Source organism: Scatophagus argus, chromosome 11 (assembly GCF_020382885.2).
Source record: "Scatophagus argus isolate fScaArg1 chromosome 11, fScaArg1.pri, whole genome shotgun sequence".
In the NCBI taxonomy this organism is placed as follows: domain Eukaryota; kingdom Metazoa; phylum Chordata; class Actinopteri; family Scatophagidae; genus Scatophagus; species Scatophagus argus.
Genome location: NC_058503.1, coordinates 17,380,972 through 17,404,693, shown reverse-complemented (window position 1 = coordinate 17,404,693; position 23,722 = coordinate 17,380,972). Strand labels below are relative to the sequence as shown.

At 38.5% G+C, this 23,722-nt stretch overlaps 1 protein-coding gene across 6 annotated transcripts in view; it reads right to left on the bottom strand.

Annotated features, from left to right (window-relative positions):
- stxbp5l (syntaxin binding protein 5L) overlaps positions 1-23,722 on the bottom strand; it is a 118,756-nt gene that overhangs the window by 57,509 nt on the left and 37,525 nt on the right. For 5 of the 6 annotated variants that reach the window (XM_046403390.1, XM_046403391.1, XM_046403392.1 and 2 more), the window contains exons 3-4: positions 11,277-11,358; positions 5,229-5,329 (exon numbers count right to left, since the gene is read on the bottom strand). In XM_046403390.1, coding sequence (XP_046259346.1) covers positions 5,229-5,329; positions 11,277-11,358 — 183 coding nt within the window. Of the gene's footprint in view, positions 1-5,228; positions 5,330-11,276; positions 11,359-23,722 lie in introns of those variants that run through there. The other variant, XM_046403396.1, reaches the window with a different exon arrangement.

Here is a 23,722-nt window from a genome sequence, read left to right as displayed (position 1 = left end):
AGGACATAAATCAGTGGAAAAAGGATGAAAAAAGATGACATGAAGGACAAGGAGGTGAGTGGTGATGCAATTTGGAGAAAGTCAAAGGTGTGGTTTAGACTCCACACAGAAAAGTCAGTGCCTTCAACAAGCCTTGTCATTATCCATCAAAGAGAAGTGGAGAAGACATGGGTTTACCTGCAAGGTGACCAGTCATTGCGAGACCAGCTGAGAATTAAAAGATGCAGATATTAAATGAACTGGTTAAATGACTGGCGGAACTGGCCTCCCTACTTGCCTCTGCAGGAGATGTGACATAAATGTTGAAGGAATTCAACAAAGACTCTATCTATCAGCAAAGATCACATGATTATGTTAGAACCTTTTTTTTACTGTGGAAAAAAACTGCAGCAAGTGTCAGACTTTGATGTGTTGTAATGTGCATTTTGTTTGTACTGAAAGTCTTCTTTTCTCAGCAGCATGAGACGAGGAGAGGTGGCAAGCACGAGATGCTGAGTGACAGTTATCACAAACAATTCTCTCCACCGGTTCCAGTGATTTGTGCGTTATTCTTAAGGGATTCTGAGGGGGTGTTAGGGTGCTAATTGTCAGAGGTTCAGTTAATAGACACAGAGCTAAATAGCAAGTCACTGCCCAGCCACTGACGGATGACTCATGATGCCTTTTTTCTACTTTTATCTTAGAGCATGATTCACTGCTCTGCCGCTGAGAGCTATGGTTCTGCTTCCTACCTCATTGCATCATAAGATGGTTAGAGAGATACTGAAAGAGGTTTTCATCACCTGTAAAAAAAAAAACCTTCACCTCTATGTGTCTGTGTGGGCATGTGCACCACACAGTGACAGGTATAGATACAGCTGCTAAGCTGTCAAAGAATCATTTTACAGTGACTAGAATGTGATGATTTCACAAAGGATTAACGTATTTAGGTTGCTGCAACATCACACTTAATATAATTAACTAATCAATATAACAGCCAAAATTGATAAACTGTGAAGTTAACCAATACACTTACATATCAGCCAACTTGGCTCCCGCATGTAAGATGGGCTGGGCAAAATATGGTCATGTGGCTTCAGAACAATCACTTTTCCAGACTGGCAGAGAGGCAAGGGATGCACTGAGTAACAGATATGAGTGAAACCAAATTTGGTACATAAACAGATGATGCGCTTCTAAAGTGTGTACAGAGGAAAAAGCTGTTGCTGAGAGACTGTTTCTGTTATGTTTGTTCACTACAAAAAAAGGGGTGTGTAAACAGATGCATTTCTGCAACAAATGGTCTTTCTGTCCCAAGACATTTAAACTTCCTGTCTGTATCCTCCCAATCATTTATACCATCTTTGCTTTTCTCTGAGATGTTTTTATGGTTTCCATGAAGCACAATTTAACTTTTTAAAAAGTTGTACAAATAAAGGTTATTGCGATTGTTATTGATAATATAAGCATTACCAGTGTGCTCACGATAGTTGCATCTCTGTCTTTACCATGGCTTGCATCATGCACCATGGCTTGAGGTGCGAGTCATAGACAGTCTCCATCTGAGAGTACCTTTAGCATTTTCAGACTACACATGTCCTCATTTAAAAAGTCAGTAAAATTTGAATGTGTTTTGATTCTGAAAAAAAAATTCTAAAAATGTCTTCACACACTCTGCAAATGACTTGAACCATGCGACTGCATCACAGAAAAAACAAATTCAACACAAATTAACAAGTTAACAATCTGCAGACAGCAAATGGATTTAACAAACTCCACTGTATTGTCCTTTAAAGCTCTGTTGCATTATAAAAGGTCCACTTGTCAAGTTTATGTTTTACGTGCTTTTTATAGCAGGACAGAGATTCTTCTCTCTCTCTCTCTCAGGGAGAAAATTTATTGCTGTTTTGTGATGAAAAGGTTCAGTGGAGAGAAAACACATCCTGTGACTCAGCCAAAGTCCTTGATTTCTAGGTCTAATGGCAACCGGACTGAGTTTGCTGTTACGTGTCCTCATCAAAAGCAACACTCACCCTGCATTTTTATGAACAAAGAAAAATTTGTGGGAAAAATAAAGTGCGCTTCGCTTCATGTTCATTTTAAATGCAAATTACATTCCATCACATTCAGTGGGAATAAAGTCATATTCATTAAATATCACTGGCCATGACACAGGTGTCACAAGATGGAAATCAGCTTTTAGTTGGTGTATGAAAAGAGCGTTTTACTTGCAGGAAGACGGAAGAAATGAGCAGAAACAGAAAATATCTCAAAATCCTACATATTACATAAGACAAACTTAAATATGAAGCAGTTCAACATTTTCAAAACGTACAGGAAGAAGACACTTCTTTTGCGGATGAAGGGTTTTTTCACTAAATTTCTGTCAGCAAGTCTGAGCTTTTATTATTGTCCTTTGTTTGAAAGTATGGCTGTAAGTCAAAGCCAGGAGAATCTTCCATTTTTATCATAGAAATTCTGTTATATTTGAATCTTACAGCTTAGAGCTAATACTGTTCTCCAATACTGTTCTGCTTTAATAGCTTTTTGTTAAAGAATTTTAGCCTAGTTGGAGAAAACGTGAGGAGCTTTCAAATTTCAGGGCAAGAATCAGAGTGAGAGAGTGAAATCACAGCACAAAACAAACTTAGGGGTTTCTTAACTTGCTAACTCTCCCACTGGGCCTTGTCCTCCCACAACCTGACAGCCAGAATTCAGCAGTGGTCATGTTGTTCCCAGTCTACTAAGCATTTGTCTACCATTTCTTGAAATGATGTAGCAGGTTGGACCTCGGCTGTCAGGGAACAGCAGCATAGCAGCAACCAACAACCTCTCCTCTGACCTCAAGGACTCTAGAGTGATGTTCAGCCATATCTGCAAAAAAACCTTGCAATAAAGTGGACCGTGATACAGCTCCTGGCATTGCAAACACCAGGTCAACTGGGCTGCCACTAATAAAGTCTTGTTAAATATTCTACCAGCTCTCTCCGGTGATGCCAGTTTTTAATGACATACAGTGGTGGTCAAAAGTTTACATACACTTGTAAAGAACATAATGTCATGGCTGTCTTGAGTTTCCAGTTATTTCAACAACTCTGATTTTTCTCTGATATAGTGATTGGAACAGATCCTTCTTTGTCACAAAAAACATTCATGAAGTTTGATTCTTTTATGACTTTATTATGGGTAAACTGAAAATGTGACGAAATCAGCTGGGTCAAAAATATACATACAGCAACATGAATGAGCAATTTTGGAGACTTAGAAAGTTGTGTCAATGACATGAGCTTCATAGCATGACCTCTTAACTTCTTGTGAGTGATTATGAGTGACTACAGCTGGTGACTTCTCTGAGGCCATTTAAAAAGGGCTCATTGGATAAAAACACCCACAAACGCTACAATGGGAAAGTCAAAGGAGCTCAGCACAGATTTGAAAAAGAGAATCATTGACTTGAACAAGTCAGGAAAGTCACTTGGAGCCATTTCAAAGCAGCTGCAGGTTCCAAGAGCAACAGTGCAAACAATTGTTTGTAAGTATAAAGTGCATGGCACTGTTTTGTCACTGCCACGATCAGGAAGAAACCGCAAGCTGTCACCTGCTGCTGAGAGAAAACTGGTCAGGAGGGTGAAGAGTCAACCCAGGAGCACCAAAAAGCAGATCTGCCAAGAATTAGAAGCTGCTGGAACACAGGTGTCAGTGTCCACAGTCAAGCGTGTTTTGCATCGCCATGGACTGAGAGGTTGCCGTGCAAGAAGGAAGCCCTTGCTCCAAAAGCGGCACCTTAAGGCTCGACTAAAGTTTGCTGCTGATCACATGGACAAAGATAAGACCTTCTGGAGGAAAGTTCTGTGGTCAGATGAAACAAAAATTGAGCTGTTTGGCCACAATGCCCAGCAATATGGTTGAAGGAGAAAAGGTGAGGCCTTTAACCCCAAGAACACCATGCCTACCATCAAGCACGGTGGTGGTAGTATTATGCTGTGGGCCTGTTTTGCTGCCAATGGAACTGGTGCTTTACAGAGAGTCAATGGGACAATGAAGAAGGAGGATTACCTTCAAATTCTTCAAGAAAACCTGAAGTCATCAGCCCGAAGGTTGGGTCTTGGGCGCAGTTGGGTGTTCCAACAGGACAATGACCCCAAACACACATCAAAAGTGGTAATGGAATGGCTAAATCAGGCTAGAATTAAGGTTTTAGAATGGCCTTCCCAAAGTCCTGACTTAAATCCCATTGAGAACATGTGGATAATGCTGAAGAAACAAGTCCATGTCAGAAAGCCAACAAATTTCACTGAACTGCACCAATTCTGTCAAGAGGAGTGGTCAAAGATTCAACCAGAAACTTGCCAGAAGCTTGTGGATGGCTACCAAAAGCGCCTAATTGAAGTAAAAATGGCCAAAGGACATGTAACCAAATATTAGCATTGCTGTATGTATATTTTTGACCCAGCTGATTTCGTCACATTTTCAGTTTACCCATAATAAAGTCATAAAAGAATCAAACTTCATGAATGTTTTTTGTGACAAAGAAGGATCTGTTCCAATCACTATATCAGAGAAAAATCAGAGTTGTTGAAATAACTGGAAACTCAAGACAGCCATGACATTATGTTCTTTACAAGTGTATGTAAACTTTTGACCACCACTGTATGTGAAAAGTATAATGCGAAAACACTTGTGTCTCACAAGTATAGGTGACGACCAGAGGAGATTGATGCAGCTGCCTAAAGCATCTGGAAGTCAGCTCTCACAGCCTGTACTGGTGGTAACCGGGGGCGTTGCCAGCTGAGACACAAGAGAGAGCTTCCAGACAGCAGATCCTCCTTCTCAGGTTTATCAGACAGGGTGAAAAATGATAAGAGGCAGGAGAGAGGAGCTGGACTCATCCTGTCAACGTGCCGCTTCACTGTCTAACAGAGCTGATTGAATGTGATTAAATGCTGCCTGTTGCCAGTGCTGCAGCTAAGAGATGGAACTCTAAGGGTAGTTGGGATGTGGTGTGAGAAGTGGTCTTTCTTCTGGAGCACAGAGGGTCTGTCTAGAGGTATCAGTGATTTCTGAAAGAAACTCTACAAGTAATACATTTGTTAAATGTCCAGCATATACATATATATATATGAGGACAATCACACCATCTTTCACTGGTGCAAGCTGCACAGTGTGTGTGAATGAGGTGTGTGCGTGTGTGTATCTGTGTACTTGTGTGCAGATATGTTTGTGTTTTATCCAGTGGAATCTATACCTACCTCTCTCTGTTGAATTTGAGTGAATGCAGCACAGCTGGCCGCCTCTGACGGAGATTCCACAAATGTAGCGTGTCATCTGCGCAGGCTGTGACAAGCGCCCCCTAAAGACCAAAAAAAGAAACATGAGTACTGAGTCATTACAGAGGTTCCTCGCTTTTTGGAATCAACTCGTGTCCTGTAGTCCTTGTTGATTAGACTGTGAGCACAAAAGGCAAAAATACAATACATACCAGCTGTAAGGCAACCAAAAGCAGATCTAAGTTGAAGAATTCACTCAAGTTTTAAAAGAAAAAATATCTTTTCACATTTGGATTCTCCGACACTCACAGACTAAGACTGTCGTGGTATTTCTTCTTATGAATAAGATAAGAGATGAGATAATCTTTTATTGATCCCCAGAGGGGGAAATACAAGTATTGCAGCAGCTCAGGACAGAATAAGTACAGGAACGAATAGGTAGCAAAAAACAGAAATAGGACAAGAATACATAACGTATTAAATACTAAGAAGAAAATATACATACAACATAGAGTAAGCTATAATTTATTAAATACTACAAATAAATACCACCACCACAAAGAACAGAAGGAAGGGTTGGCAAGATGTTGGGGTTCTGGGCCCTGGGTGTGATGAGTAGAGAGGAGTTAGAAAGTAAGGGTCGGGTGGGGTGAGGTGAGCTGAGATTAAGACGTCCCTGCACAGTGGAAGGAGTCACACTGCCCTCTTTTACCTCTACTCCCCTCCCCAATCAGTCTTGCCCTCAACTTACCTAAAACAAACAAATTTCAAACACTGATTCTGTTCATTTCCCAGATCGTCCTTTGACAGTTGACAGAGGGTGTACTGGAGCTGCACCTGTGCAGCACATCCTTGCACTGAGAATAGTACAGGGACTAATAGGCAACAGTGCAGAAACAACAGCCTTAGTTCTGAGGGTTGTAATTACAGTGAAATTCCCAATGCGTCATTGTTACCAGGGCTTCACTGTATAAACTGGAGCCCAGGGAGAATTAGCTTCAGATCACAAACTTAATCATGGGATTAAAGACTGCTGTTCAAGGAAGAATAAAAACATTGTTTCTCAATGATTTCCTTATCAGTGAATGTGTTCCCTTCCTTCACTGAATTTCGCACTGTGCACTGAAGAAAACTGTAAAGTGCATAATCTTTCAGGTAGGTAAGGTAAATAAAAAGGGTAAGTAAATGTAAGAATGGATAAACACAGAGTAAGTTGATCATTCTGTGCACCATCAGGCCGTTTTAATGCAGAACATACACATTAATATACTGTCCAGTGTCAGTATATATCAAGTTTAAGCATTATTTTTGAGAAGAAAAACAATAAAATTATGAACATTCTCTGGCAAAAACACCTTACATCTCACTTAACAACATGACAGCTACTTCACAAAAGTCTATTTGCAAAGTGAGCAATGAAGCCTTGTTCATGAGACAAATACCTGAAAGAAACATTTAATGAACAGAATAATTATCTGAGCATTTTCCACCTACTGCCTCCTGTTTTGGTTAACGCTCTATACATAAAAAAGGAGATGCTCCTCATTAGTGGTGTCAGCTTTGACTGATGAAGGATGTGGTAATGATTACATGGCACTTTCAAGAAATTAGAATGTCCAATACAGGATTTATTTATTTATTATATTTTTAATGATACCGATTATTTTCCTATTTTTCATTGACAGCATTTTGCTGTCTGTTTATTGGGTTGGTGTTTTCCTTTTCTGGTGGCACAATCTTATATAAAGCTCATCTGAATAAGGAAGTATGCATGATGGCTTACGGTCAAACCACCCATGAAGTATGCATGATTGTTTTCTGATAAATTCTGCCGCTTGTATTTGTGATCAAACGGTTCTTTTTTTATTAGTTTTTCTTCATGTGACACACGGTGGTGCAGTGGTTAGCATTGTTACCTCACAGCAAGAGGCTTCCAGGTTGAAATTCTGGGCCTTTCTGTGTGGAGTTTGCATGTTCTCCCTGCACCTGCGTGGGGGTTTCTCCGGGTACTCTAGCTTCCTCCCACAATCCCAAAAACATGCACGTTAGGTTAATTGGCTACTCTACATTGCCCCTAAGTGTGAGTGTGTGGTTGTCTGTCTTTGTGTGTCAGCCCTGCGATTGACTGACGACCAGTCCAGGATGAACCCCGACCCCATCCTGCAACCCTGATGGATAGGTGGTATAGAAAATGGATGGATCTGGCAAAGTGGTCATTTAAAATGCCAAAGGATTGGATTAAATTAAAAAGATTAATGAAAAATATTGCTTGGCTCAGACTTAAGTACGTTATTTACAGAGCAGACAGAGCTTTTACGAGTTTGTTGTCACAGGCTGAAGTTAAAACATAATACAAAATTAAACTGCTAGCACTACTCAACACTGAAATCCATAATCATTTCTATTACTTCTAAATCCCATCTGCACAATTATCAAAGGATAATTTTGAAGATTCTTTCCTATGATGGTGGAGTTTGTTTCTGTAACCTGGAGTAGTGACAGGAGGTGGAGCAGTAACTAATGAAGAAATCATACCAGACAAAAAGAAACAACAAGATGAAAGGCAGGCGGGGTGAAAGCCTGGTCCACAACTCCTTTATGATTTAATTGTCTTGATGTCTCAGTGGCAACAGAAACAAAGTGACTGGCATGGGCAAAATGACAATCAGCTGGGCAGAGATAAAACTGCAATGCAAAAGACATCATCAAAATGACTTCAGCAGCATTTACACAATATAGACAGAAGTATTGGTACAACTGTTCATTATACCAACAGGGACTTTGATGACATCGCATTCTAAATACACAGATGGCATTGCAGCCATAACAGCTTCCAGTCTTCTGGGAAGGCTAGAATAAAAAAGGGCTTTCCTCAAACTGTTGCCACAAAGTTGGAAGCATAACATTGTCCAAAATGTCTTGGTATGCTGAAGCATTAACATTTCCCTTCAGTGGAAGTAAGGGGCCTAACCCCAAATCCTGAAAAACAGTCTATACCAATACTTTTGTCGAAACATTGTATGTCTATTTAAGGACAAATAACATATGATTAGTGTGATTTTCACTTACATGTACCCCCACAAAGTGAACAATGTCTTTGATTACTTCTGTATAGATTTGGTTAATGGGAATGGGATCTGATAGTGATGACTTAATATGTCAGGTGATAGGTGTTTCTTCCTAAACTGAGAGGACAGGGTACAGTATCAGTAAATACCACATCACATGTTTTAAGTGAAAATCCTGGCTTTTAATATTTTCATTTCTTATATACATTAACATCTATGCCATCTGTCATCAATAACAAATTTTTCAAGGGCAGTGTAGACTTTCAAATAATAAAAAAATTTAAGATGTTTAATATTTGAACTTTTCCTAAATTGTTATTTAATAGTCTCATTTATAATAGACTCCTAAAAACATAAGAGACCCACAATGATGACTGGATACTTCACCGGATAATACTTCCCACTCATCAGTTTTAAAGCAATAATAGCTCACATTCTTTTGATAGTTTTTCACCAGTCTGTGTCTGACCTTTATTTTAATCTAAAATCAACTACGTCATATTTTATTTTTAGTTTTTTAACATTAGTTTTAAGAAACACATTTCCCACTAAATAGAAGACCACAATAGAAATGAACATTGTTACAGTGTTTCTCTGAACCCATCCCACAATGCTCACCTTTTCTTTCCCTAAGCAGTCCCCATGTAACCCCATCCAACAACAACCTTCAGCAGCCTCTTCAGCCTCTTTAGTTGCATTATTCATTAAGCAAAATAATGAATTCAGAATAGGCAAACAAACACATTAATTAGCCTATTCACACCCTCCACTGATTCAAAGACAAAAAATGCTTCTCATAAAATAGAGAGAGAAAGAGAGGCTCACAAGAATGACAAGGTATTAGACTATATCAACGTAAAAAAACTGCTGACATCTAGATATGTTGAAAGGTACAACCTCAGAGTGACATGAAGATGATAGCTACACATACATAAGCTCACCATTTACAGGTACAAGCAATGCAAGCAATGTCCTCTTTTCTCAGTTAGGTGCCTAATAGGAAAAAGTCATTACACCTCAGTGAATGTCAAGAGTTTGATCTGAATATGCAAGTCAACCATTAGCAGGGCAGCTGACAGCCCACACACTGAATGCGAGGAGGCACTGCTATTAGCCACTCTGTCAAACGTTGAGAAAACCTGTGAGGGCTCGTGAATATAAGAGTGACCAGCGGGGAGTGTGTTTGCACACAAATACCCACAACTGTACTTATATGTACTGAATGCAGAACCCATGTGATAATGCTCAAACATAAACATACAAGTCTGAAAAAATGTATGGCAATACTGTAAGCAAATATATTGAAATAACTGTCAGTGGCACACCTGCACACACAAACACTGCACACAAAGTCACTATAACTTACATAGTGTTTTCCCCATAGTGTATTTTTAATACACTCATAATACACTATTTTTATTTTAATCAAACAGGCCTATTACTGGCATTCTTTTTATCAAATAAAAAGCTAACTCTAATTAGCGCAATTTCAGAGTCTAATGCGTCAGTATCGTTTCATTACATTCATTAAAATGCATTTCTCCTCTCCTCTGCGACGGGCGGCCCCCCCCTCTCTCACAACATACACATGTGCACTCACACAGGTAGAGACACACCCACCTACACTCAGAGAGCAGAGGAGAGAGCATGATGTCAACATTACGATAAAAAAAAAAAGCAAATTATTAACAGATGACTCCCCAAGCAAAAATCTCAGCATTTTTTAAACGAACCGTACATTGCGAGGTGGGAAGCACAGCTAGCACACACAGCTACACCCACAGGCTTGTAGACACAAAGTCAGTACCTGTCTCACAAACACCTGCACTCTCCTCATCAAGCCCATCCACCTCCATTTGCCTCAGACACATCACAAGTAGGCCAGTGAGTGATGGAGAAGTGGGGTGAAAGAGCCACTGAGCTTTAACAAAGTGGGTAAAGACAACCACGAAGAGTGCACAAATTACAGCATAATAAAGAAAAACAACAAAGCGAACCACAGCTTGGTGCTCCAGATCCGTGCGACTCGGCTTTAGACCTTTTTTTTTTTCCTCAAATACACCTCCTGTATTTTCTAAATAAAAAAGATGTGGCTTCAAAGTGCTGCGCATCGACAAAGCTGCTGTTTCAGTCCGAAAATCATTTGACACAGACTACTGACATGTGTCAGCCCACACAGTCCTCATCTGTTAGTAGAAAAGTGAGCAGTGGAGAAAAATGGTCTTTAAGGCAGAGAGGAAAAAAAGAGAAAAAGTCCATGATTAAGTAATGATTATAATCATTACTTACTTCAGCACAGGTACACCTCCACATGGTTAGAAAACTACTTCCTAGAACTGCATGTTAAGTTGCACACAAGCAAAGAAGAAACTGCTACAAAGCCTTTGTAGCAACACAAAGTGTTTTCCAACTCGTGAGCTAAGACCTTTTATATTGATGTGACTTCAATAGTTAGGCAATCTTGTTTTCAGTGGTCTTGATTCCTGGATAATGGGCTGCACTGAACATCGAATATCACTCACATTTACTTGAGATACAGGTCTTAATGTAATATCCATTTTCTGTCTAATTTACTAATTTACATTTGCATATCGTTGCAATCTGCATGAACAAAGAACTTCATGGAAAATCACATCAGTCTAAATCAGGATGTGGGCCAGCAATTATAAGGAAGTTTACATCTGCCTTAGAAGAGAAGATTTTCACATTTGGTTAAAATAAAGTCTTTGACTTTATTATTATCAACAAACCCCATTAAAATATCCAAATGAAGTTTAAATTTTGAACTTATTCCACAATCAAATATACTTGATTGTGGACAAAAGTTCACTTTTACCCAGAAAACACAGTATGACACGCAAACAAACAACTAAGTTTAAAAGCCACAGAAGGAAAAAAATAAATAAATCAGTTTTAAAAAAAACACAGCTTTACTAAAGCACTGTAATAGATGCCAGCTTACCTCATTGATGAGAAACTGCAGCTGAAGAACAGCTGCTCCGCTCTCATGCTGACAGTAGCAGTCCACCCCGGGTCGTCCCAGTCTGATGACATCACAAAGTCAAGGAAGTGTATGAAAGAGAAATGTATCACAGCAAAGACTCTCTATAAGAAAAGATGATGCGTTACAAGTTGCACCAATGGTATAATAGGGTAGATACTTCCTCCTGAGAGGGCATGTTCACCTTGTCTCACATTCCCACTGGGCGTTTTTATCACATTACTGAGGGATACTGCTTGTTAAAACAATGCCAAACGCATTAAAAAATGTTCGCACTTTGGGCCACTTGTTTTAATCTGCTAGCTTAATCACCAGATGTTGCAAGAGTGTGTTGCTGAGGCCAAGACAGGCCATAAATAAATTTAATTTTTGCCTGATTTGCCTGTTTGAAAAATGCCCTTTTTTTGTCAGAATGTTTGGAAGATATGCAGCTGGTGAAAAATGGGTCAAAATATTTAGTTTGGAAACTATGGAGCGAAATAATCAGTTGGATCAATTTGTGCCCATATTTACTTGCCAATAGCAATGGCAAAACAACAGACAGATGAAGAGACCCTTTAGTGAGCTGTATGGCATTGAACCGTGTATGAGCACAATGCAGGCAAAAATAGTGCATATTCATGTGTCAGTGATTGTGGTGAGGCAGACAAGAAGGCCAGCATCCAATCAACACTTTATGAAAGGGTAAAGGGCCAGAGGGCATATAATTAATTTTTATATCTACGAACCTACTATAATTATTGTGTTGTAGTCTTTTCTCTGATCTTTTCTGTATTCAGCTTATTAAGAAAAAGAATTCATATTACTGTGTAGGTTCGATGAGGATGTGCCTGCACAGAAACTGAAACATCACAAAACGCTACAAGTGACTTGTGCCACGGGTCTGGAATGAGCATGCAGGTGGTGCAATGTCAAATCCGGTTAGAAAGGGTGAGTGGATTTGAAAAAAAGTGTATTGTGATGCTTGATGATTGCTGACACACCCCCTACTGTGCTTCTTCCCCCACCTCGGGGAAGTCAAGTTCAAAGCAGAACATCCTTGCAAACACAGTTGCTAACGTATTTCACCAGTGCAAAAGGCAGAAATATAAATGGTTTAAGGTCGCTTGCTAAAATTAGCTGTGTTTTTAAATTACCGCAAGTATTCAGTTCTTCATACCATCCCATTTACACCATGCTGCTCTGATTGTAGAGGTGTTTCCATTTTGTCCACCTTGTTCATGCCAATGACAAAATATTAGAAACACCTCTCAGTGTGACACAATACAAAACAACAACCCAAACTACGACCTCTAAAGTAATTAAGAGTTAAACCAATAGATCTCTGTAACACATTCAACTATAGGTTGGTTCAAAGTATTTTAAGTAAAGCTGAGTTCAATACATTTCTGGAGCAAGCATCATGAAGTGCCTCACAAGTCAATAAAAAGCACACTAGTACAAAATATACAGTACAACATCAGAGAAGATGTCTATTCACCCAGTACCTGTACCACCGGTTTGGTTGTTCTATCCAATAAACACACCCGTTGGTCACGTTCCAAATTTTTGAAAGGTAATAGCCTGGAAGCCCTCAGAAGGCATGTCAGTATGACCGGTAGAACACTGAGTTTCAACACTGAACGCTAAATTTTTGATTCCTGTGTGTTGGCCTGTCCATTCTACGAGAAGTATATAGTAATAATAGAAATAATAATCATACTGCACATTCTGATAGGAAGCTGATAGATGGAAATTTCCAAAATTTGTGATTTTGTTATTACATACATGTGCATGCATGTCCAGCAATGCTTTGTTGTTTCTTGCAATTTTGTAACTCTTTCGTAAGTAATTTCCCAGTGTGTAGTGAAAAGGATATACTCATGCTCAAGAGTACTACATTCACTGAGTGTGTACAGGAATAGTCTTGTGATCAGCAAATAAGTCTACGTGCAGCATGTTTAGAAAACAGGTATGGTTACCAGAGGAAGTCAAATCCCCAAGTGCATCCTTCAAAGCAGGTGGAAATCAGCAGGAGGGGGAAAAGACACAACATGAAAACACAGCCACTTGGACTGCTACTGGAGCACATATTTAATCACTATAGGCTGTTCAGAATTAACAATGTTGTATTCGTCAAGGCACAGAACAGAACCACATATCAAACTAAACTACACAGAAATAAGAAGTCAGTTCATGAACAATGCAGTTGGTATCCTGTGTCCTAGCAGTGAACCCCCCCCCCCCCCCACTGCCAGTTCTCCCTTCAGGGATTTCTGTCCACCTCACTAGGCGTCAGTGGCTTCTCACACCTTGCAAAGAGCTCAGAGCAAGGTGACTGTGTAACAGCTATGAGCCATGAACAAATAGTTGCTTAGATGTCCGAAACTGCAGAAACAGAAAATTTGACTGCGAAAACAACAGCTCAGTTTTAATGAAACACAGCATGAGTCATCATGAAGAGTTGGAAAAGGACAGAGGTTTAGCCTGCTACAGAGTAATCAGGCCGAGAGAGAAATAAAAAAAGAATGTTTTGGCTCTTCAGTGTGGACACAGACATGTGGAAGTGAGATATTTTCACACAGAAACAATAGTGTTCTCATTTTTGTCTATGTTAGTGTGGACAACAGTCTGGTTGCAAATTGTTGACACAGATTAAAAAATGATCATCTTTTAAATGAAATATGCACTACTCAATGATTAGAAAAGCACAATAACTCAATGATAAATGCACATAAAGCTTGGATTGCACACAAACAACACTGTGTTCTGTAGTGTGTCACACAGCAGATATGCTAGAGGACTCAATCAGAAATCCAGCAGATTGACGGTATGCAGAGTGAGCACATCTCATTTCAGTTTCACAGTGTACTCTGAAATCAACAGGGCAGAAACCTCTAGACAGTCTTGCTAGACTGACTTATCACATCTACAGCAGCAGCCACGGAGTCCGATATGGCGAATTGTTGAACCAAGCAGCAGATCTCAAGGGAGGAAAAACTCACACAGTTTACTATTCAAAATGCTGCTTATGACCTTGGGAAAAATTCGCGTTCAATCCTCCTTTGAATCAAATTAATTAAGTTTGGAAAAAATGTGCCAAAATAAACAGGTTTGTAACAATAACTTTTCTGGCTACCCTGTTAGGGTGAGGTCAAATTCACACATGCAATTTTGGTCATAAAAGAAGGTCTAGGAACACACTGAAAACATAATGCACTGTCGTAAAAGGAAATGCAGAAATGCCCCGTGGCAACAAATTAAGTCTGAAGAATACAAACAATCTCAGCAGACACTTGAAGGTGGACCATAAGTTCTCTTGTTAACTAGACATAAAAAAATGCTAAAGTCAGGTCAAGGTCAATTCAGCTATCGGTGGAGATTCTGTTAAATGAGATTAAATCATGTTTACTTTAGGTTGTTTGTTGATGCAGGTTTAGTTTTAAATAAGTATGTTAGTTTTATGTAGCAGATTTTAATATTTATGCAGACAAGATCTGTGCAGAGAACACTACTATTGCTGGGAAATTTTTCCAAGTAATTTCCACCCCGTCAACTCTTTTTCACTTGCTCTCATGGAAATCGACTGGACTACATTTGAGGGAAAAAAAAGTCAAACACCAAATATTTAAACATACTTGAAGGAGAGAGGCCTTTTGTCCTCATGCGCCCACATTGAGGCCCAACTGAAAGAAAAATCATTTTTGTGACCTGTGGCAATACACTGAGCACAAGGAAGGGGCCTGTATGCTTAGTCAAGCAGTTTTTTATGTATTTCTCCTTTGAATACCCACACAGCGAGTGACTTCTAGTACAAAAGGCTTAAATCAAACCAAGTCAGAGGTGGCTGCTTGTGAGAGTGTTACAAAGTGTCAGTATTGACAATGCGGGTTAAGTTTGGCGCAGTGGATGCTATAACAGGTGCTGTATGATACACAAGCCTGCAGTATTGTAAAATTCCGCATTTAGTGTACCAGTTTTCAGTTATGCCACCAGAATTATGTGAATAATTTAATCTATTATAATGTTACTGTTATAATCTACATTTTTGTCCTATGCAGTCTATTCACTTTGTTTACATTATCGCAGTTTGCCAGTCCCACAGGAGCAGTTTGAGCAGCATTTTGTTGTATTATTGGGGATCCTGCACCAGAGTTAAAAATCCTCTTGGTGCAACAAGAACAACATTTTTAAGTATACAGTGTACTGATATATTCCTATCTGAAAATACAAACTGTAATCTTCTGTATTCTTTTGCTATGGGCTGAATCTTGTTCATATTTTCACAGAGGGGAAACACACTGATTGTTGGTGGAGGGCTAAGATCAACAGACCAGCACTCTGGCCAGAGAACCTGGTGGAGGATGAATTAAAATTCAATGCCCGTCCATGAGTGGAGCCACTCAAGGAAGAAGAAACAGCGTATGTGTGTGCGGGTGTGTAATTCAAGGGCTGATTTGAAAGGGAATGGTTGGCAAAAGACTTAAATCATCTCTCTGTCAGTCTGGATCATTCTCTCCCTGACAGGCGAGTCTTTGTACACACCCAATTCAAATTCACATCACACTCACATCAAAACACATAAGACGCTGTCAAAACACAAAGCTGATGTGGAGGTGACGTCGCCTACATCCATACAGGAGACAAACACTGTATTGCTGCCAGCTGACAGGAGAAAGTTCCAGTGAGAAACTGTTGGACCTGCTTGTTGTATTTGAGGGTTTTTTTTTCCTTCTGTGAAAACAAAAAGTGACAGCAAATAAATGTCATGAATTTAAATTAAAACAAATGTTGTTTGGCACACACAACTGCCTCTGGGGTAGACAGCTGATGCAGATGAACTAGAGTTTTATTTCCTCAAAACATCTCAACAGTGACATGGTTGTAATGTCTGTGAAGTTTTAGAGGTGTTCATGTAAGTAGAATGGGAGACAGGGTCGGAAAGCATTTACTGTCAAAAGAAATGTACAAGTGAGACCAGCCATGTTCAATATTTTGAATAAACTGGATCAGCTTTGCTCATCTTCATCTTCCTTGCATCAGAATCTTAGTGGGGGACACACAGTGAGAATCATCATGTCTAAATCTGAGGTTATTTTCTGCTTAGCTGATTTCATAACTTGAGCAACAGGAAAATCAGTTACAGCATACACTAACATTTAACCAAAAAACAGTTCTTGTCATTTAAAGATTTAGTTTATGTGCTGTAGTGTTTCATTTTGATTTAGTCTTAGAGTTCCAATGGTCAGCTACAGTGAAACTAAAAAAATGTAAAAATATAAACTTATTAGATATGATATGCACATGAGGCACAGGGGTTTTGCCTGTGGGTATTGTTCACATTGCTAAAACAACAGGGCTAAAACATGTTAAATAAATTATCACCAACCGAGCCTGCTGTGGATAAACAACCAAATTGGTTTCATACATGGATACAAAGCTGTACACAATAGGCTCCAATTACAAGCACACATTCATCTCAGCAAGGAAGACAACAAATACAGTAAGTCCACTGCTATGAACAATGATAAACGTTTTTGTTTTGCTTGCAACGCAACAAGCTAAAACAAGAGCGGTAGGGACAAAGAGAAAAACATTATACTTGCAGCTCTTTGTGGTGAACTAAAAACACCCATAACTTAATTACTTATGTACAAATTTAAAGTAGTACTATGTAGGATTTTCCAATAAAACTACACAATGTATAGACTCATACATCATCACCTCCTAGAAATGTGTGGCATGTCTGCAGAGATCTTGCCCTCTTCATGTTTTCTTTTTCTAATATGTGATAAACCAACACCCTAACAAAGCATGAGGGCCTTTGTACAGTCGAATACTTCAAGCCAGTACACATTTCTCCACATATGAAAACAAAACAAAGTATGAATGTTCCCCTCAGCAATACTTTGTTCCCTAGTTTATACTTTTCTTTCTATCATTTTTATATTTGTTGGGTGTGAAATGCAACCTGGGCTCCTTTTCTTGCAGGTGGTTTTGCTTACATTACCCATTCAGAATTTTAAGTATGAGAATGTGGAATTATTCCTTCGTTCACCACTTCCCAGATGTCTATATAACAGACTGTCAGGATTTTACACTATAATGAGCAGTAAATAGAGATTCTGGACACTTACCCATCATCATTTTGCATCATCACTGACAGTGTAGTCTTGCAAGGCTGTAATTTTCCCTTCTATCAAATGGTGCATTTCATAGTGGTGTTGCTAACAGAGTAGTGTACATTCTAATACTTATGCCAAACACTGTTTGTCACCACCCTAAAAACCTTTACTCTTGTAATGTTACAGCAAAAAACACAGGAAATATGCATAGTCCAAGTCCAAATATGTAAGCTGAGCAGCCTAACATGTTCACATTACAATAAATTACAGGCTTTATCATACCGGTACTTAAAATGCTAGCACTAAAGAGCTCTGTCCTGCAACACAAGAACAATTTTTAGCAATTGGAACAACTTACATCTTACAAGATTTTAAAGTAAGAAATCTCCTTGAGTGAGACTTTTCTGGTAAATTACAAAGATTTTACTCTGTCTCTGTGCAAATGATTTCCATAATTTGTCAAGCACTAAGAGTAATAATCTCGTGACCACGTGATCTACAGGACCAGTTCCAAAACTTTTGGGAGGTATGAGTCATTTAAACATCGAAATCTGTAAACACAGGGTCCTAGCATTCCCCTATGTCTTTTCAATTTTAGTGGATTTATACACATATAAACCAAAATGACAAATTTGCCTCAGTCTTTAGAATTTTCACAGCATATGACATCCTCCGTCATTAGACCCTTCATAATAGAACAATGACTTTTTGATATTGCTACGAAAGCCCACATCCTTACTTAAAGGCAAGTTTGTTGCATCCAACTGAAAGCATCTTTCACTTCCAGCTGAATCTTTTTCCTTTTTAATATAATGAACTCATTATGTTCTCGCAAACTTTACTACGCAAAACTGGACATATTCAAGCCCACAAGCTCCACTCAAGCCCTTGTCAAGCACATAAAAGCTAAAAATACATGATGATGTTGATAATGATGACTAAGTAAATAAAGAAAAAAAAAACACTTCCTTTATGTAAGATTTAATTACTGTAATAACACTAACTGAATCAGATTAAATAAGACAATGACATACCGGTGACAATGGACACATTAAAGATAAGATAAGATAATCCTTTATAAGAAAATAAAAACAGTAGCTGAAAAGAAACGGTAAGTAGAAATAGTGGTGGTCAGGACAGTGTCGATTCAATATTAATCTTTTCAAAAGTCATTATCAAAAATGATAATTTCATTTAAGACCAAGCAGGCTCTGTCTTTGTGGCTGAACCACTGTGGCTGACTGTGACAGACTGCTCAGCACCTGGTATTTTCATCCTACTCTTACAATTCCAAAACCCCTATATGCTTTGTTTTAAAAATAAAGTGGATGGAGGAACTGATGGAGGAAGGACATTAGAATGTTTGATATTCACTTCATCAGTCCAGATACTTCATGGAAAAAAGCTTATAATATCACAGCTAAAATTAGCTAAGTCCATATGTTCCTATCAGATGATTCAGATGCAAGTGAAGAGCAAGAGCACTGCATATAAATACATCTATTTTACGTCAAAACACCTTATGAGTATGTGGTGTGATATGATGGCCAGCAAAGTGTTTCCAGATTCATTTAACACACTGATTAGCGTGATAACACATGGCGCACATGCAGAAAATCTCCCATGTGGACAGTGTTTGAGTGTAAATACGTGTCTGTTCTTTATATCTGTTCAAGGGTGTGCTTATCCATGCCTTCTGTTCTGTGTGTAGGTGTATGTTTACGTGTGTGTGTGTTTGTGATTGCGTAGGGGGGAGGCATCACAAAGTAATAAAAATCTACTTCCTTATCTGTGAAGCACCACATTTTTGTAAATTTTCTTTTAGTGACTTTCCTTAGTCACCTCTGGACTAAAGATTAACCAAAGGGCTTTATATGAAATAAACTTTTTGACTGTTGACATACTTGCCCTGGTTGACAAACTAATTTTGTCATTTTGCTTTGAAAATCAATTTCATTTGCAGTTTCCAAACCAAACATAATAGAAGATAATAATCACAACCTTCTCCGTTCATACAATTTACTACTTTTTTTCACTATTATTTTGTCTTATGTTTAACAAAGGCTAGGGGAAAAAATGACAAAACACACCAGTGTACAAGTAAAAAATGGACTGAGATGTGCTTTTGAAGTGGTTAAGAACAGCTGCTACAATTACTAATTCAGAGATTGTGATTGTAACAGCCAACTTACATTGTTTTGTTATGACTTTACACTCTTTTCATCCTTGTAATTTCATTTTCAAAGAAAGGTTGTTGTACCTGCAATAAATAGACAAGTAAAAGCCAGTGCATTCCCACTGTACTCATGTGGGTTTGATTAAAATAGATTAACACTGGATTAACCTTTCCTGAACTCTGATATCCACCTCTGTTAATTTTAGTTTCTATCTGCTTCCAAGTGTTTACTGTCACTAGCAGGTCACAACACAAAAGGAGGCAATCATTAACAATAGCGACATATTAAGAATTTCTATGCTTTGTGTGGATGACACAATGTATAAATCAATCAACTGTGAGTCTACTTTTAACCTTATCAACAAATTTAATTCACATCCATTCAGCCAATACTGGCTACCATCACAGCTGAATGGTGAAGTGAAAGCTGATATTTCTTTAAGTAGGAAGTTCTTCTAACAGCTGCATAAGTCATAAGTTTCTTTTTCAGATGTGTATTTTACTGCTGTATATGTTTAAGGTCAAGCTAATCTTAACTGCTTTATATAATGTTGGCTAGTTTAATCCAAAGCAAAGGATCATATTCCATAAAATCATCATATGTTTATGAGTGTCCCTGTCTGTGAGAACCACATATGTCTAAAGTCAACTTTTTATGAGTTCAGAAAAACAGGTCTGATTTCAGCTTCGTGAAAACACATTTTCCAGCTAATCCAAGAGGCTTTAAAAATAACTTATTTATTTAAAAACCTAAAACAAGCCTGTTTTTCTGAGTGGAGAAGAAATATGAAGTACAGCATTTAAGTAAATGTATTTCACTACATTCCACCACTCCCCAGGTGCCCTAACTTTGGCCCAGTGATGGATTTTCTGGCTCCATGGTGGAAGCTGTGAACATGAATCCATGATTCAACATGCCTCAGAAACCTCTGGATGGTATGAAAGATGCTACAACCATGTTTTTCTACAAGCAGTGGTTTTAATACCCTGGGCTGGGCTGTCCATCACAGTGCTGACGTTTAAGCTGAGTCTCAATTAAAGCCATGCAATTCCTTAAAATTACACCACAGTGGTTTTATCTTAAATCGATCCCAATGTGAGACCTGGTTCTTTCATTCTAATTGACCTACTATCCTTTCATCCTCTCTGTATCACTCCCATCCACACTCATAATCTCTCCTTCATCCCGTATGAATTACTCCTGCCTCCATTACTGTTTCTCTTTTCCTCTCCTCTCTCGTTGTGTGTGTGTGTTCATGTGTGTCAAGGGAGTGTATAATAACTGTTTTGTGTGTGTTTAATAATGCTGGTGGAGCAGAGGGGACACAGCTGGGCAATTCAGATTTGAGTATAAACATCTCACAGCAGAGTGGATAAAGGTAGGGGTGTGAGTGTGTGTGTGTGTATGTTTTGCTGAATGTGTGTGTGTTTGCGTGGGTGGCTGGCTAGCTGTTTTTGTTGGTATATACAGAATTTCTAACCAACACATTCAGCTGACAGATAATAAAACCTGAAATGGCCTTAATATCTTAAATGCAGGTGATGTAAACATGAAATACACAAACAGTCGAGGGTTTACTCCAGCTACCTGATCATGCTGTATGCTGACAAATGTAGACATCATGTTAAGCTAATATTCCATTTCATACGCTCAGCCAAACAAGGACAGCTAACAGCTGAAACTCCCGTTATTTTCTGCTGGTGGATCATTTATGCTGTTTTAAAATTCATGTACATGATTTAAAGGATCGTCTTAAACAGGGTGTGAATGTTGACGTAATTAACAATCCATACTGCTCACAGTTCACGTGATCTGTTGGGAAAGAAATAAATCTATCACGCCAAAAAGCCCTTGCTTAGTGTAAAGATCGGGTGGTGGTTACGTCTTTTAACACAAACAGATGCCTCTTTTCACTGCTCTCCTCTGATGCAATAAGAGCAGAGAGAGGAGGCATCTGTCTTGCTCAGGCTCTCATAATTTAAAGATATGTGCATGTAATTGGTTGTTTGACTGTCTCACTTCATTGTGATTAAAATGCCAAAGCACATCTGCTCTCTGCCTACCCCCTCATCCATCCCAAGGACACAAGGCCACAGTCTGCAGTGAATGAAGGTTCAGCTGATTTTCATTGGTCAACACTGTTGTTTGGCAATTGAATCTCGAATAAATAAAATTAATAATGTAAAATTCCTATTAAAAAGGTATTTTCTTGTGCATTTGGAAGGTTAGACTCCCATTCTTTTGTTATTTCCTTTAATAATCTATTAATGCCTGAGTGGATTCACAGCTTCAATTCCTTGCATTGTCCAATATTTCAGTAGTAGTCTAACTGTTCAGTATTTTTGCTACATTTCTTTTTTTTTTTCAACATCTAATTCTATCATCCATTATCACACATTTTCATGTCAATTGAGTATTTTCTCCAAAATATAACTCTTGGTGAACCACATCACAAAGCCAATTAACATTGTGTGCAAATGAGAGGCTGCTGCAAAACAGCCTTACAAATGCAGAAGATGCAATTAAATCTTCAGTCTTCCAGTTCCCACTAATTTTCTTTCTCTTTCTCTCTCTCTCTGTCTCTCCCTCACATCAAAAACACAATAATCCTGTTTGGACATACTTCTCAGCTTACAAAGGTGATGTTTTTAATTCTTAGAATTTGTTTTTAATTAAGATGATGAGATGGTGAAGCAAAGTTAATAATGTAATAGTGCTGGATCAGACATATAAACCTCTTCAGGTGACATTTCACCCCAAAATTAAAAAAATACATATTTTCTTTTCTTTCTTTTCTTACCTATAGTGCTATTTATTCAACAATATTGCTTTGGTGCAAATTGCTGAGTTTTGGAGATACTGGTTGTAGAGATGTCTGATTTTTCTTTAGATCACTGCAATCAGTACAATAAGCATACCTACTGCTACAAAAAATATGAAATTATCACAAATAATAATTCAATAAAACATGTAATGGATGATGCATGGTTAATACTAAGGATGTGTATTTCAAAGGTACTACTACTCTTACCAGTGCTGTTCAGCTTCACCTTGAACAGAGTTTTTGACATTTTACATTGTACGACATGTCCACATTCCCCCCTAGCAACTGATGTGTTGGGTATTTATACGACCATCACTCAAAATGATGTGTGACATCAATATCAGATTACTATTTGCCCATGATTTATCTTGATTTCAATATAAAATGCGAACCAAAAGCTTTTGTTAGCGTAATGTGTTAAGCGGAAACGTAGAATAGCCTGCAATCAAGTTTGGTGAGAGATAAAAATGAGACTGGAGGATCGTAAATAACCGCACGTCATTGGAGGGCATAGTAAACAAAAATGCTTCCGGAAAAAACAAATTTTGGAGATACGTTTTTTTCACGGGGCAACGACGATATGCTCTCGATATTAAAAGGTTTAAGGCTTTGGACTTATATTATTATAGTTTTTCACACTTACACATTGAGATATAACCTGAATGCCTGACATTTTTGGATGGATTTTGCATTAAAATGATGAAACAAAAGAAAATAAATATGCATCAGGTGCCAGTGTGCTACTGTTTTACAACACTGCCAGGACTATTATGTATAAGCGATTACACACACACTGGAAGCACACCATTTGTACACTTTTGGCTGCATCTTAACAAGCAGCTCAGTGAGTAATTAACCTGCAGATAACCTGCTTTGAGGCAACACAATTGGTCCTCCAGACGCTGGAAATATTTCTGCAGTATGGAGAGTCTTACAGGTCAAAGAATAAGGCAGCAAATGCACTAGACTGAGGTTTCTATCAAGCCAGAGAAAAAAAGAGTGGGATAAGCCCGGAGCAATTCCACCGACAAGGAATGTAAAATGTGGCACTTCTTGCCCTAAGAATGATTATAAATTATATGTATGGAAGCACTGTGGGGGGCGGGATTGTTCAGGGATAGACTGTTGCTGACTCTCAGTATGTTTTGATAACATAAAGCTCTGTGTTTATGTAATTACGTACACAAAATAACCGTCTTTGGGGAAAACAATTTGACATGCACTTTGAGTTTAATTTTGGTCTGTGTCCCCTCTGCCATCAAGGAGGGGGAGGGGTTTATGACTTGTACTGGAGCCAGCCAC